The sequence below is a fragment of the Tenrec ecaudatus genome, chromosome 1, assembly GCF_050624435.1.
Source record: "Tenrec ecaudatus isolate mTenEca1 chromosome 1, mTenEca1.hap1, whole genome shotgun sequence".
Lineage (NCBI taxonomy): Eukaryota > Metazoa > Chordata > Mammalia > Afrosoricida > Tenrecidae > Tenrec > Tenrec ecaudatus.
This window is the reverse complement of record NC_134530.1, coordinates 133,728,460-133,745,665: the sequence shown is the minus strand read 5'-3', so window position 1 is coordinate 133,745,665 and position 17,206 is coordinate 133,728,460. Positions and strand designations below refer to the sequence as shown.

Here is a 17,206-nt window from a genome sequence, read left to right as displayed (position 1 = left end):
AGTTGTCAAGGATTTCATCTTGCTTTGGCTACAGTTAATGCTCATGGAAACAGCAGTCAAGAAATCAGATGGCAGTAGAGCACCGATGAAACATACAACTTTCCTCTAGTTCCTTAATGCTTCTTCCTCCCCCACTATCATGAACCCAATTCTACCTTACAAATCCGGCTAGACCAGAGCATGTGCATGGGTACAGGTAAGAGCTGGAAACACAAGGAACCAGGACAGAGAAACCCCTCAGGACCAATAACGAGGGTAGTGAACCAGGAGGGGAAGGGGAAGGTGAGGGGGAGAAAGGTGGAACCGGTCACAATGGTCTACACTTAAAACCCCCTCCCTGGGTGACAAACAACAAAAAAGTAGGTAAAGGGAGACAGCAGTTGGTGTAAGACATGAAAAAAAAAAAATTATCAAGGGTTCATGAGGGAGAGAGGCTGGGGAGGAGGGTAAGTGAGGTTCAAGGAGAAAATGTTTTGAAAATGATGATGGCAATATATGTACAAATGTGCTTGCCACAATGGATGTATGTAGGATTGTGATAAAGAGCTGTAAGAGCTCCCAATAAAATGATTTTTAAAAAATGGCACATTGGACTGGGCAAATATGTTGCATCAACCTCTTCCAAGTGTTGCGCAAGGATGTCACTGAGGATTAAGATATACCGACTGAAGCCATGAGCTCTCAGTCACTTTGTTACTTGTGTAAACTGAATAGTGCATGATGACCACAGAAGAATCGATGCATTTGAATTCTCGTATTGAAAGTTGGCGAAGCGTATGGGAAGTACTATGCACTGCTAGAAGAACAAACATCTGTTTTGAAGCAACTGCAGCCAGAATGCTCCTGAGATGTGAGGATGAGATTTTGGCTTATGTACTGTGGACATGTTCTCCAGAGAGAGCGACCCCAGAAAAGGATATCCCGCTTGGTAAAGTCATCACAAACAAGGGAGGTGGATGGACACTGGCTGTCACAGTGGGCTCAAACTTGGTTAGGAGAGTAACCAACTTGGTGATCTTCACATGACATCTGGGTTAACTCTCTGTCTAATCTGCTTTAAAACCAAGAAAGTGATTAGATTTAGAAACCACTCTACTCGTGCATGGCCAAATTAAGATAACAGGGAAGGCTGCATATCTAAATAAGATTATGCCCACAAGGGTTAAGATTTCAAAACATTTTAAGTTGAAGGGGATACAATTCAGTCGATGACACTGTATGATTTTTTTAGAATTCCTTAAGAATGGTTTCATGACTCAGGACATAGGCATATGTTTGCCAATGATCCATGTACGCTTGGTTAGGCATCCTGCTGTACTTAGCAAATATGCATGTCCCTTTGAGTCTTGGCTGCGCCTTTTTGTTGTGGAATAATACTCCATGTGGATGGAGATGCACCACAGTTTCTCAGTTCACCCACTGAAGGACGTCTTGCTTGATTGCCATTTTGGTGTTTATGAACAAAGCTGCTATCAATGTTTTTGTGCAGACTTTTGGATGGTGGACATGTCTTCATCTAGGAATAAATTATTGGATCCTGTCATACCGTTTAATTTTATAAAATGGTGCAAAATTTTTGTGTGTTTTTGGTTATATAGTCTTTGTATATTTTTGATACAAATCATTTATCAGCTAAGTGTTTTGGAAATATTTTCTTCTAGTTTTGCTTATTTTTTTCACTCTATACCAGGACTTTTTAAATTTAATGAAATCATCCTGATTTTTGTCCCAAAGCAAAGCGATCGTTCAGTAATGTAAAGCTGTTATCTGGAGTGTATCAGCATGAAATCTGTGCAGCTGAGAGTGCACGGAGGACCTACAGTAACAGCTGGAGGCTCCTCCTGATGCACATCTAGGTAGGACTCCATGGGATGTTTGCTTAATACCTAGTCATTTTATGACCTTACAGATTTAGTGAACAAAATGAAAACTGAACCTCCATGCCACATATCCCCTCCTTTTCAACCTCTCGGAAAGATCAGTTGTCACTCTTCACCTTGGACCTGAAACCCCAGATACCTAAGATTGGCATTCATCGTCTAGTCAGACCCTTTGGGTGTTCTTCAATAAATGAAATTTGACATTGTCAAAATTTTCTGTTAATAAAAAAAGTGTGGACCCAGTAGACCCATTTTTGGAATTGTAGCCACTATTTTGATTGGGATGAAGAAGTAGACGTCTTTCTTGGTTTGAGTCTCTAAAAGTGGACTTATCAAAATGAGAGCAAGACCATGAGGATACTGGCTGTACACAGCGAGACCTCCATTTTGCTTGGTGGTGGCATTAGTTGGATTCATGGTAGCTGAGATACACTGAGAAGATTTAACTATGGCTATTGTTATATGAGGGGTACTCCCCCAAACGGTAAAAGCTCGACCGGCAGAGCTTTCATAGTGTGCATTTTCCTGCTAGGCGAGCATCGAGCAGCGCACTCTGAGTTAGTGCACCCAGTGGCATTGCCTGCGAAGGTTCTCTGCTCTTTCTCACGGATAAAAGCAGTTTTGCCAGAACCTTGTTTTGTGTGTGTGTGTGTGTGTGTATGTGTGATGGCCGATTTAAGGGAACAGCATGGGGCCGTGAAATTTTGTTACCTGCTCTGGAAAAATGCCACAGAAACTGTTGTGATGTTAAACACAGCTTAGAAGGACAGCACTATGGGCAAAACTCAAATATACACGTGAAATGTTGATTGATGACAAAACTAGTTCTGAATGTCCATCAAATTCCCAAAGGGAAGAAAATGCCCACTCAGTGCATTTGGAGTTGATTCTCTCAGGTCAGACTGTTACTCAAGCTTTCTCTAGAGGTTCTGAAAAGATTGTTTAACAGTGTGTGACCTAAAAGGCCTGATTTGCGACAGACGGGGGACTGGTTTTGCCACCACGACAATGCACCTGCTTCACACAGCCATCTGAGTGCCAGATTTTGACAAGAAACAGCATGCCTCGCTTGCCCCACACACCTTCATCACATGACCTTGCTCCATGCGACTCATCTTGGTTCTGCCGGGACATGAAAGGACGGCTTTTTGACTACGAAGAGATGAGAATGAGGGAGATGGCGTCAGCCATCCAGACAGATGGATTTGAAAAATGTTTCCAGGAATGGAATCGCAGATCCGACAAGTGCGTTAGGGTAATGGAGAGGGCTTTGACGGTGATACGGTTGTTTTCCTCTTTCATGGATCATGCTAATTATAATTAGTGTTATATTTACAAATTAGCTGTGTTCATAAAACTGCACTCTAGCTAGGGGTTGACATCAAGTCTTTTGGGCTGTGGAAGTACTTTCAGCATGATCACATTCTGAATAGACACGCCCATGGAGAGCACATGCAGACAAGACAGACCTACAGAGACGCGTCAGACCGCGAGGCTGACATTGAGTCAATGGCCCGGGGGGTGCAGGAATACTACACAAAGCACCCCGTGGTAGGCTCTTGATGTGACGTCACAACTTCTTGCTAGACGGGCAGAAGTCATCCACAGCTGCTCTGCGGAGCTGTTGGAGCCAGTGCCTGCCTCACGAGAACAGCAGGATAAGTGATGATGGACTGGAATGAGTCATAAAAAGAAATGAACTTTGGTAGATAAGGTAATGTTTCTCGGTAGCATGTTAGTTCCTTCAGCTGTGTTGAATTTCAGGAGGAGCCTTTCCTCAGTGTAGCTGTATTCTGAGCTAGAACAGGAAGGAACAAACGTTGCTCGCATTCAGACATCCCAGGAGAAAAGCATAAAGCCCACTAGTATTCAGTGTTCACTGATAGGCTGCAACGATGAGACTCGCTTTGTGAGGTACCCAAAACACATCAGCAGTCAACTGGTCGTTTCAAAGAAAGTGCAACCCAGGTTTTTTCGGATCAGAACTGGAGTGTGGTTGGATAGTTGTGCCTTTTTTAACCCAACAAGTTTCGGAAGCGGCTTGCCACCAGCTTGTAATCTAATCTCTGCCGCATTCTTCTCTTGCTTTGCAAGGCTAATGGATTTCTCTTCTGGAAAATTATGAGCCTATATCAGGGTGACTTCTGAACTGGCAGGTCTATATTGCTGGCTATGTTGTCTTAAGGAACTCAAATGACAATTGAAAGCTTTATAAACTCTGATGATTTATAGTGAAAAACTCTGTTCTTCAATAACGATATTACCACACTTTGAAATTTGAAAATGATAAGGTGGACTGGCAGTACATATACACTTTGGTGTTCATACCTAGAAACAACTTGGAAAACGTTCAAGATTTTTTGATAACAAATATCTGTCACCAGGACAAACTATATTAATATGCTATGGATAATTTAAGTAAATAAATTTTAAAAACAGCCATGAAACCCAGTCACTTACCTTTCTGTTTTTATCTTCTACGTCTAGGAGTGTTTGCATACTGCTGAAAAGGCTTCCGTAGAGGTTTCGTCCTAAGACAAATTAGGAAGGACCTAGCTTTGTATTTTTGAAAAATAAACCAGCCAATAGAGCACAATGAGTTTGGGGCCAATTTGAAAGCAGGCAACTAACATCATCTCACGATGGAACTGGGAGTTTTTGGTAATTCAGTTGCATGTTTTCTCTTTTCCCAGGTACAGTTTAACTTACCATTTACAAAACCAAGTGTATCTGTAGCTGTTCATCCAGGGGCAACTAGTAATCTGCCTTGCTCAACTGAAAAGGAAAAGTAAGTACTTCCTGAAGGTTATCAAGTACGGTTAGGCATGTAGATAAAAATATTTTAAAATTCTTCATAGGCCAATTTTTGTGAATATTTGCCACTGGAAATGCCATTTTCCTTAATTTATTGCTTCCAATATTAAGTAACCTAAGAAAATAGTTAAGTAGAAATGTGGAAAATTTGAGCAAAAGGGCTTGTATGGAACATAAATAAGCTTTACCGCTAGCTTTCTGTTTTGCTTGCTCAGAAGTTTTTGTTATTTAAATCTTTAGCTGGCTCTAAATTGTGAAATCTGTGGCAGAATCAAACATGTCTTACATGACAGAGTAGCCATCTTCATGCGTTTAGTACTTTTATACTAACTGACTTGAAATGTCAGGCCTTTTCCTCGGGGACACTGTAGAGTTAATGGGTCTGCGTTCTCCTTGGGCGAGTAGTGACTGAGAAGCTTATGAAGCAGCCGCCCTAACTGCAACTATTGGTCTCTATATGGAGGAAATAGTAATGAACTTTGAAACACTTAGGGAAATAATTAGTTCAGTGAACTAATGGGCCACGTGAACCTAAGTCTCCACCACTCTGTAGCCAGATGTACTAGATGGTTCCCTAATACCACACCTACCAACTGCTTGGAAAAGGGCCACCTACATTAGGTGGTCTTGAGACGAGTGAGAGAAAAATATAGAACAAAATTCAAAGTCATAAAAGGCCAGACTTCCTGGTTGAGTAGGGACTGGTGGGACCCCCAAGACGAGGGCCCTTAGTCATTGTTGAATTCTGGAACTGAACTCACCCCTGTGTTAGAGTAATCACCTATTGAAGATCAAAAGGGAAGCATTTACCCAAAATCAAAGTCCATAGAAGTAGGAAAGGAGGAGGAATGGAAACAGGAAACAAGAGGGAGGAGGTTACCTGATGGCATATTAAAGGATTACATAGATGAAACAACAATGTGTATGAGTTGTTGAAAGTAAACCTTCTGGGACTTCTCAGTAAAAACATCAAACAAATTTTAATGGCATTAAAAGGCATGTCTGCTGGCACTAATTAGCATCCCAATGCTTTGCAAAATAATAGCGCACCTCAGAGAGAAGTTTTATGCGCGTTCTCTGTTAGTAAATACTTCTTGTGAACTTCCTTTTTGAAAAGTGCCAGAATTCTTTGATGCCCTGTAATGTTTATATATATATATATATAAATCTCACGCTTTAAGAATATCTAAATTCATAATATAGAAAATGATTAACTGTTTACATACATTAAAATACTGTATATACTCTAGTATAAGCCAACCCGAATAGCAGCCAAGGCACCTAATTTTACCACAAAACGGCATTAAAGTGTGCTGGAAAACTCGGCTTATACCTGAGTATATACGGTAATTCTATCTACCAGACAAGCCAAAAGCAGTTTTACTAGCAAAGAATATTGAGATCGATCTTTTTTGCGATATAGATCAGACATGCTCATAAAATTTAGACCAGCTAGTTATTTTCGTTTAGAACCAGTAACTAGCAAAAAGTAGCAAAAGATATCAAAGGTTAAAGGAAAAAAAAAACCTAACATTGAAAAACTTCCATCTCACCAAACTTTTCTGAAAATTGTGAGGGAGGGAGGGAGGAGGCCTTCACGGAGTTTGAAGCGTGTTGTTTTGCAAAGGCCTTTCACTTCTAGTTTTCGTGAAAACATTTACACAGCACGTACTCCCACTGATGGCACTTTAAAAGGAGTTCTAATGCGTTCCCTCTCCTCCATTCATTGTTTGCTCCTCCATTTCCCTCCCACTCCTGCCCCTTGCATTGGTGATCATCTCTACTCATGAACGAAGCAGAAAGAAGAAAGTAGTAATGATGATAGTAATAGAACAGACCACCACCAACATTAAAACAAAAAAGCTTAAGAAATTTTGGTCATGAAACAAGAGAAGTATTTGAACTAGAGCAAATTTAGGTTGGGTCAAGAGAGAGGTCGACTGGCCAAGTATCACCCTGTGGTTTGATTCACCATAATCAAGTTCATAATAGTTTTTACCCGAGTCTCTTGCCTGTAGGCCTTTCTTTCACTTAGGTGTCCAGTCAGTCAGATTCAGAGAGAAGACGGTGTTAGAAAGGGGACAGTTATAGAAATGCTCCTTGTTTTTCTAAAATGCAAACAGTTTTGTTCATCTGACCAGAATGAATTATTACATGTTTATTAGTATTTCATGACAGCTTTGAAGCACTGTAAAAACTTGAACTGCAGGCATAAGAAAAAGAAATAATAATCACTTTATAGGGTGAAATGGAAATGACCAAATAAGGAAAATTTAAAGGCATATGCATATTCTTTCTCCAATCTTGTATCACTTAGTGTTACAAATTTTTATTTGTAACATTGTTTCCCCACCAATCCTTTCCCCAGTATTTCTGAGGGTATTCGGTTATGTGCACCTAATGACGAGGAGTTGTGATTTACAGTGAAGAAAGCATCCGAGGCAGTCTGGTCTGAAAACAGATGGGGCTGCTAGGAGTTGGAATCCACGCAGTGGGTTATATTAAACGTTCGAAATTTCCTAAAGAGTAAATGAATGTTACGATACTATTTTCTTTTAAAGTGGTGAAAATTTGGGGCTGGAATCCAAATACCTGAAGAAAAGAGAAGACAGCATTCCTTTACGTGGGCTGAGCCAGAATCTGTTTAATCATCCAGGTGAGAAGGCATATATAAAATCCATTTTGCATGCTCTCATTTAATCAAAAGCTTATACAAATGCAAATCTTCTTAATCTTCCTTTGCAGACCACCACAAAGACGGCACTTCGGGCACAGTACAGCCAGCCAAACCTGCAGGGATTCCTTCTGCAGCTTCAGCCTATTTCCCTGGGCAGTTACCGAACAGTTAATTCTTCTACTGAAGTATAGGAACTGAGGTGTTTTAAAAGTGCCAACAGCATAAATCAAACCCTTTTCAAATAAGCAAGTTTCAGATTGTACTTGAGATACGGTATTAATATTTTGGTCCTTTTTAAAGTATCTCTGTCATTTATTTAAGACTTTTTAAAAGAACGAATTAATAGTTGGTGATTGACATTCTGAGTGATAACTTTTTGTTTTGTGAGCTTGGTCTCATACAATGATAGTTATGAATTCTATGAAATTGATTCTTAGAACTTTCGTTCTAAGGAAAGACTTGATCCTATCACACAGTGTATCTGGTAAACTGAAAACTGCCCAAAGCAGTATGAAACCAAAGGTTGTTCTTAACCCATGTTACCGTTTTCATTGGAAAAACAGTTTGAAGTTTCTCACCTGAGAATTATGAAGGAAAATGATTATCTTCTAAGAGTTCTGTATTACTTATGTTGCTATTTAGGGGAACAGTCCTAAATTTGCCTTGTGAAGCAAAGCTTGATGCATTTTCCCTTAAAATCCCTAGATTCACTATTGAATAAATATTAATTTAAAATAAGTGTATAAGATTAACAAGGTTTTGACATGACCAGATGAAAGAAATGTAAAATGCCGTAGTCATTTGAGTTGAAGCATTCTTAAGATTATCATGCTTTTATTTTGGGGTTTATAGATTTGCCATGCATTAGGTCCCATCAGTGGAATTTGATTTAAAATTGGTACTGTAAACCCAAGGCCTTTCTTCATATAAGAGCATCATGAGTACTTTTAGACAAGAACTTCAGATTCATTTTAATGTTTGCTTAATAAAATGGCAAACAAGTATCTGGTAACAAGTTATAAGCTCTCTTTTATCTAAAAGTTTCAAAAATTGTTCCTTAAGAGAAAATTAGGTCACTTTCAAAGAATTCAAAAATTCCACTTTATTTTCTTTAAGGTGAATTACCTTAAAAGGTGAGTAACATTCTCTTCCTAATCAATTTTTCCCATAGAGTTTCTAATACGTAACGACCTGTAAGGAACCCTCTCGCTCCTTTCATACACAGACATAGAAGGGGCATTCAAGCTCCATGTGGCATGTTCCACAACAGTTTCATGAGAAGACAAAGAACCTTTTCTGTGTTTCAACAAAGGCACTATTTTGAGTCTCCTGAAACTTTGGAACAGAGTTGACACACTTTGAAGCTGCCTTCAAAAAGATCAAGTTTAAAACAAATCAGAATAGGCTTTTTACATAGTTTTTCCTCATTCACATATACTATATTAGTAAGGATACTGGGTTACAATAACTTGAAAGCACTGACTAATCTGGAGAAAAGCCTACTGTGATATTAGCATTGTTTTGTTGTAAATATCGTGTATAATATGTAAGAACTTGCATGTTAAGGTTTGAATGGGAAATAAGACCTACCAGGGTAGCTCTTTAAATAGAATTTTCTGTATCCATGCATGAAAAAATTAGAATTTCCAAGGCAGTATAGAAGATTACTTTGGTTGCAGCTTATTTCAGGTTTCTGGGTTGAATGTGTGTATACATCCTTCTGAGTGCGTTCATTCTTTGCTCTACCTCTTAAACACCTTGTTGAAATTGTTTTGCAGTGTAAAATTGTATATGTGTTAATAATCAGTGTTGCATTTCATGTATTTCTTAAAACTGCGAATGCTGTTAATAAAGTATTAAAATCATTTTGGGAGTATGACGTGAAAAAACAAGATAAAAACAAACAATTGATCTATAACTTCTATGCTTAGAAATTGTTTTCTGGTTATTTATAAGAAAGTTCATTTCTTTCCTGAGATCCTCCTATACCAATATTTTACAGTGAAGGGAAATAAATGAATTCAAAGGCAGAAGGCAAAAAGCTATGATTTGTTACTTAAAAAAAAAATAGTTTCTGGTAAACAAATGTTGGGAATCATAGATCAAGTCTTTAAAAGAAAATCATTAAAATATTTAATTTTTATTAACAGAATATTTACAGTATTTTAAGACCTTTATTTAACCATAATGAATGTCCCAAGTTTAAAAAGCATTAAGCAATAACCACACACAAGATGAAAACATTGTAAACTATACAATACTTTATGTACATTTTTTACAAAGTAACACTTTTAAATAATATAACTGGACACAAAAATATACACTTTAGAGAAATTCACATCAGTAATTGTATAAAGCTCTTTCCTAGGGTCCTGAAAATTTAGGACAAACATTAGCTCTGTAAATAAAGTGTTACCGTGACAGTCCTGAAAGGCCACTATACATATTTATCTACATAGAGATATCACATAGACATTTTCAAGGCTACCAGCTTTACTATGTACTTTGTAGATTGTGTATTCAAGTGTCGAGGTCTCGTGATTATGTAACATGAGCAGAATAGTGGTATGAGGAGGAGCTGTTGGAGCCAGCAGTTAGATTTCCGGGCTCCGAACAAACCAATTTAAATTCTAAACGTCTGATATTTTTTACTCACTTCAAAAGCTGTAGTGAATGTTTAAAATAAAATGACTGCACACGAGCTTGAAACATGATTCAGATTTAGTACAATTTCTTAAAAGTTTTTTTTAAATGCAAACAATTCATTACCAGTTCTTTCCTTTAGTGCATCTGCATTAAGGCTTTGAATTATTTGACCCAAGATTTTACAATATTAAAATCTGACTCGATTTACAATGTTAAAACGAATAGGTCCACAACCATACTACCGACTGTCTCACTGAGACTCAGCGTGGAGTTAAAGCTCAACACCTTAAGGAAATGGTAGCAGAGACATATGCTAATAGCTAAGAAGTTACATAGAGTTTTTAATTAAAGGATGTATAATAAAACAGTTTAGTGGCAAGAAATTGGTGCTAATAAACAAGGTTTCTTTTTAAAAGAAATTGTAACATCTTTGGAAAACTGTCCTGTTCTTTCTTTAGTTCCCACGAAGTTCATGCAGATAGGTGTCTTAAGACAATCCAAGTACATTGCTGATGGAAATGGAATGTACATCCAGAACTACGCTGAAAACTAAGACCTGGTGCGGATAGGAAAAGCTTCCTGATTTCTGTCGTCACACATTGGTGTCCTGGAGTAAAGGTTCTTTGGCCTCTCCTGGGGCTTGTGTGCTGTGAGGATGGCTGTGACCACCACAGTGCTTTTTCCAACTGCTGGACCGTAAGCTCAAGTTGGTATGTTCCGGAATAAACAAGGCAACGAGCAGAGCCAGCAGTACTGAACAGGCTCCAAAGAGGAATGGGGGCCCAGGGATGATGGAATTCTGAGAAGGAAAGAGTAATTAGAATCTCTGAACAGATAATTTCATAAACAATTGCTCTGTTGCTAATAACACTGCTATACATTAATGACTATGATCTCTCATTAAAGTCATGGTTATATAAAACACTCCTTTTTAGAAAGATGGGGACATTGACTATCACACTCAATTTAACAAACTGGAGATAACAAAAGATGCAGAGGAGGTCAGGACCAGGAGATCTTAAGGCCTATGCAAAAATATGCTACACTGCCACTGTCAGCTCCTTATAGGAGCACCGACCGACGTTTTATAAGTAGAAGTAACTTGTTAGTTTAAAAATATTTACAGGAAGGTCTCAAAATCAAGTAGCATATGCAGAGACTACAGTAAAAAGGAATTGTTTAACAGGTGTTAGGCGCCATCGACTCAGCTACAACCCTATGTACAACATAAGGGAAACGCTGCCCAGTCGGTCCTGAGCCGCCATCACAGTTGGTCCTATGCCACTCAACGAGTGGTCGCGGTCAGGTGAACAAGTAGCTTCCAGGTTATGGACAAGAGAAGAGTCTTCAGGAATCTGTGGGTCAGCTGGACAGGTGGTTCCTACAGTTCTTATTTAGAGGAAGGAGCACCGGTAATGCAACAGGTTGGCCGTTAAGCTATGAACCCACCAGTAGTCCCAAGGGAGTAAGATGGAATTGACTTGAAGGCAGTTGAGTTTGTTTTGGTTTTCAGTACAAAAAACACCTCAAAATCTTGCCAATGTTTTAAAAGGAGCAAGTGCAGCAAGTACAGGTCGTGTTTGTTAAGGGGTTGTTTCAATCAATGTGAGGGTAAAATTACATGACATTAAAGCAAGGTTTTGAAACGGCTGCCCTACTCAGAGATGACGGGGCTGCCCTGGCCACTCGGGCTGCGTGTGCCTTTTCACCATCCTGCCGACACTCGGTCTTACATCCTCGGCTCCAGTGAGGACACCCTCGAATCACTCACTTGGCATTTTCCTGTTCTAGTTACAATGAAAGATCATCCAAGTTGTAATAATTCCAGCCAGTTACTGTTTTGCTTTGTTGCTCAGGACAGAGCCGATCAAAACCCTGCATAAGAGGCAGGTAGGATTTGTCTATGAGCTGGACATTGGGGCTGCCTGTAGTATAATATTTCAAAAAGGTCTCTATTTGTAAGTGACTGAATATTAGAAAAATACAAGATTCAAAACATCTTCATTGTAGCCCAGAATTGCTTCCATTCTTATAAAAATTTGTACAACTGGTTTTACATGTGTATAGCACATATTCTTTTTCATTTAGAATTGTAGGCATTTGAAAGATTAACGGTGGAACATTGACTTTAGTAAATGGATAAGCTGTTTGTCTTGGTTCAAATGACCCCAGATTGTTTGCCCACACCTGCCTTCATAACTACTTTCCTACAGAAGAGCGAACAGAGGGAACTGTATTACAAAAGTCTCATAAAAGACCAGAAGTAATAAAGAGATATGATAGTGATACAGGCCATGAGGTGTCATTTGAAAAAGTACAGTTACTTTTAATCCCCAAGGAGTAAAAACTGCTCGGCTAGTTTCACAAAGTAGTAGACTAGAGAATAGTTCTGTAGATTTTGTTTATAAAGCATTTTATTTAAAATACTAAGACTCAAATTGAAGCTTTAGTGATAAAAACCATTTATACTTCTTAATTGAGCTGAGCTGAATAAACGATACAACGTCAAATCATGTTCATGAAGAATTACCTGTTCAAAGTGGTGCTGGGGGCTTGTGTTTGTTCCCAAGTCGGTTCCTGTTATTGGCAGTTCTTTAAGTTCCACGTGGAATATGTAGAAGATGAACCCATAAAGGGCAGGTCCCAGACCATTGCACAGGCCTCGGATTCCTGTTATCATTCCTTGAACAACACCTAAGTTGTTGAGAAACAATCATTTAGTACACACTTCATTCTCCTCCTTAATCCAGAGTCAAGGCTCTTATCAAACACTAGTTCGCTTTTGTCAGCATTAAAAGGCTCCACAAAGTGTAACAGGCTAGCCAATGTAAACGTGAGCTTTTACACAGACGTAGGCAGACACGGGTGTAACAGGCACCAGGAAAAGGTGCTGCCACGAATCATAACTTTTACAGTGTCCCTTAGTTAAGAATCAATAGCACCACTGTGAAAATCTCAAGCAACCAGGTCTTTTTCAAGTCAAATATATAGACTCAGAATTTGATTTTGTGTGTGTGCCTTGAGAATCTTCTATCAAATATAAAATGCAACTGGCTTTGACCACCGTCTTCCCATGCTCGCTTAGCCACCCAGTGGCACTGACACTCTTAGAATACCCCCTCCTCCCTTTAATTCTTCCAGAAAAATGCATCCTTTTCAAAGAACTAGTCATCTATCAGCATTCCACAAATTAAAGGGTTTTTACACAAAGATTAGGAAAGGTTAGCTGATACATACATGACAGTAATTAAACCACTGGATTTTAGTAAAAGGGTGGATGATTTTATTCCCAGCTACCCAGCAACAGAAGATGCTAGATAATGTGGCCATTCTCCACCATTAGATTTTTTAGTTTACTGTTAGGGCCACAGGTTCAAAGTGAAGGCAACATCCTTCTCATTATATGAAACCAGAATCTCTTATTTCTTCTTATGGTGAAAGTAATTTAAAAACTCCCTATCTTAAATATAGGTTTATGCTTTATAAAGTGTCTCATGTTGTGGTGACCCCCCCCCCAACCATAACATTATTTTTGTTGCTACTTCATCACTGTAATTTTGCTACTGTTATGAATCTGGCGACCCCCTGTGAAAGGGTCATTTGACCCCAAAAGGAATCATGACCCACAGGTTGAGAACCGCTGCTTTAAAACTTAAACGATAGAAGAGTTGACACCAAGACTTCCACAACATAAAAGTAAGGAAGACTTCTTAATCTATAAAGTCAGCATAACTGACAATAAAACCAGGAAGATACCGCACTAAAAGAAAACTTCAGACCACGAGCTTAAAATGAATATAGGCCCCAAAATCCTCAACAGAATTCTAGTCAACAGACTTGAATAGCATATCACAAAACAATACACCATAATCAAGTAGAATGTACCCAAGGGGTGCAAGGAGGGCCCAACATTAGAAAATCAACCAATCCACATAGTTGAGACAAAGCAAGATCACGATTATTGAAGTAGAAGCCAGCCATAACAGCACGCACACACACATTCCAATGGAGGAAAGAGAAATGGTGAAGCTTACATGCTAAAGTTCTTCAAAATAACAATAATAAAGGGGAACCTAATTTCTAGCATAAATTAATAGCCTATCAAACACAACTGAAAGCAAAAAACAAAAATGGACATCTGGGGCCACCTAAGGATTAAATACTCATGCTCATCAAAGGGTCTACCAAAGGAGTCATCGAAAAAAGAAACCGTTAAAGGGAAAAAGTTTTCCTACCAGCGTATCTCATAAGGATCTAATGTATAAAATACATACAGGCTGAGCTATTTACCAACAAAAAGACAATCCAACAATAAAAAAATTGGACAAAGGACAGGAACAGATATTTCACCAAAGACGAGAGTAAGGGCCAGCAAACACATTCAAGGATGCCAATCAAAATGACAATGAGAACAATGTATAATTTATCCAGGGCTCCCAAGGGTGGGGGGGTATATGTGAAGAGCTGATACCACGGGTTCAAGTAGAAAGAAAATGTTTTGAAAATTGCGATGGCAACATACGTACAAATGTGCTTGATACAATTTCATGGCTTGTTATAAGAGCGCTAAGAGCCCCCAATAAAATGACATATTAAAACGTATTTCATTAAAATATTTTTTAAAATTATAATTAGATTACCATCTCGCCTCTGCAACAATGGCAATGATTCAAAAAACAAAAATGCAAACAGCCAGCGCTCGTGAGGTTTTGGGTGATGGAACTCTGCCACACTGCTGGCGGGGTGACACAAAGGCACAGCCACGACAGAAAGCTGTATGGTGCCTGCTGAGAAAGCGAGGTATCGAAATAACTTACGATCGAGCAATCTTATTCTCAGGGTATACACGCAAGAAATGTGAGAGCAGTGACAGTGATCACAAGTGAACATGTTCACTGAAGAATTATTCCCAAGAGGAAAGGTGGCCACCCTAATTGCCCTCAATGGATGAATCAATCCACCAATAGCCAATGTGACACATGCATACAATGGACTATTATGCAACAGTAAAGAGAACATCTTATGGGTCAACCTGGAAGACATTATGCCGAGCAAAGTAATGAATCAGAAAAAGACAAATGTTGTATGGTCCCACTATTATAAAACAAGAAGAGTTATACACCAAGAAGTCATTTTTTTTACAGTTACCAGAAATGGGGAAAGAAAGGCAGAGGGAATCACTTAGAAGGAAGTAGTCACTTGTTATTTCTGGTGATAGGAAATAGGGGTGAAGTCTGCCCACTTTGACCACGGTGCATGAAGACACCAACCAAGAAGGTAGGTAGCAATTTTGATGAGTGCTATCTATGTATCACGCCCGATTTGTAACAGCAATACGCACAGTATGTGCGGTTAGAGTAAGTAGCTAAGTTTTCATGTATGCTAACAGGAAGGCACGTGTGAATGAATGTACATGTGTGCTTAAGTACAGCTGTAGGCATGTGTACAGACAGGATTGTGTGTGCTGCATGGGCTTGTACACTCATATATGTAATGTAGCCATCCACATAGAGGCAGTAATGAAGACTTCCAGGCACTCAAGCAATTCACAGGAGTGTCTTACTGGGTTCTAAGGCTTAGGAACATAGCCTCAGAGCACTAGTTAACTGGCAGGTAATGCTCTGCACCCTAATCTGGTGAGTAGAATCCGGGCACTTGAAAGCTTGTGGGTAGCCATGTAAGATAGAGCCATTGGTCTTCACTCGCGGGAGCGAAACAGAACAGAGAAGTTCAAGACTCAGAAGAAACGAGTGAGCAAGGCTCATTGCAGAGATGCTCAGCAGTCTCTGCTAGCCCAAAACAGTGCTGCTGATGGTTCCAACCAGGGAACCAAACAACGCAAACTCCTGGACAAAAGAGAGACTAGGTAAATCAAAATCCAAGTTCCTAAAAAGGGCCAGACCTATTGGACTGGAAGAAATTAGAGGACCCCCCCACCCCAAGACTATATTGACCGAAGGCACCTTTTGCACTTGACACTGCAGCAACTCCTGGCGATTCCAATGGTCTATAAAATAAACAGTACCCAATCCACGAGCAACGTGCTCCCTACAGTGACCTCTGTGAGTCCGCAGGGTGGATTTGGATCATGGAGAGACAAGCACAAGGCAAATGGGGGATGGGAAGCTAACACATGAAAACAGCCCAAACAGAATGAAATATGTAAGAATGTTGACACGTTGTGCAAATTGTACCAATGTTAGAGAACAATTTATGTATAAATAGGGTCTAATCTGCTGGGTAACCTTTTATGTAAACCACAATATAATCTTAAAATAAATATCTAAGAGAGCATACAAGACTAAATGCCCTGCACTTTCACATGGGTCCCAACAGACTCACCTTGTTGATCGGCATCAGCAGTTCGTGAAACAAGTGCACTGACAGCTGGGAAGGTAATGCTAGACATGGCTGCCACTGCCCCTGCAGCCCACATCATCCTAGAATCAGTCCAAAGCAGAAAGCAAAACAGTAAGGCGGCCTTTTCCACTCTAACTGTCAGGGTGGAAATACTTCTGTAACATTACTTAGCTCTTACTGAGAACTGGTACCATATGAAATGGTACAGAAAAAGGAGAAGCATGCACGCTCCACTCAGTCCTCACTTTGTCCACGTAGAAATACACTCACTTATTCATCGGAATGGTGTGGATATGAGAGGTACAAGCAGGATCTCGTTTTGAATTGTACAATGTGTTGGGTATTAAAACTGTCAGGGATGGGTTATGTTGAGGGTAATACTATACAGATACACATCAAATGATTTCTGGCATGTAAATGAAGCAAGTCTTGGAGTCCTGATGGCACAGCCCAGCCGGATGGGCTGCGGGCGAGGAGCTCAGTGATCTGAGCCTCCCTTTAAGAAACAGCCTAGAAAACCCCAGAGTGTAGCCCTTCTTTGTCACAGGGGCTCACTCCATCTACATGGGCAGACCCCAACAAGCCGACTTTGTGACATGGTAGAACAGCGTTCCTCACCCTGCCTAATGCCGCGACCCTTTCATATAGGGTGGTGACCCCCCCAACCATAACATTATTTTCATTGCTACTTCATAACTGTACTTTTGCTATTTATGAATCATAAGTAAATATCTGATATGCAGGATGTATTTTCATTGTTACAAAATGAACATAATTAAAGCATAGTTGAATCACAAAACTATGTAATTATATATTGTGAAATATGTTT

At 39.5% G+C, this 17,206-nt stretch overlaps 2 protein-coding genes across 2 annotated transcripts in view; one reads left to right on the top strand and one right to left on the bottom strand.

The window, feature by feature from the left end:
• Window positions 1–9,390, top strand: part of SASS6 (SAS-6 centriolar assembly protein) — a 43,633-nt gene extending 34,243 nt beyond the window's left edge. Inside the window, exons 15-17 of the mRNA XM_075558780.1 lie at window positions 4,574–4,668; window positions 7,256–7,350; window positions 7,440–9,390. Of these exons, the coding sequence (XP_075414895.1) occupies window positions 4,574–4,668; window positions 7,256–7,350; window positions 7,440–7,543 (294 nt within the window). The 3' untranslated portion in view covers window positions 7,544–9,390. The remainder of the gene's footprint in view (window positions 1–4,573; window positions 4,669–7,255; window positions 7,351–7,439) is intronic.
• Window positions 9,391–9,531: 141 nt separating this feature from the next.
• Window positions 9,532–17,206, bottom strand: part of SLC71A1 (solute carrier family 71 member 1) — a 49,638-nt gene continuing 41,963 nt past the window's right edge. The window contains exons 10-12 of the mRNA XM_075558794.1: window positions 16,360–16,457; window positions 12,548–12,711; window positions 9,532–10,816 (exon numbers count right to left, since the gene is read on the bottom strand). Coding sequence (XP_075414909.1) covers window positions 10,610–10,816; window positions 12,548–12,711; window positions 16,360–16,457 — 469 coding nt within the window. The 3' untranslated portion in view covers window positions 9,532–10,609. The remainder of the gene's footprint in view (window positions 10,817–12,547; window positions 12,712–16,359; window positions 16,458–17,206) is intronic.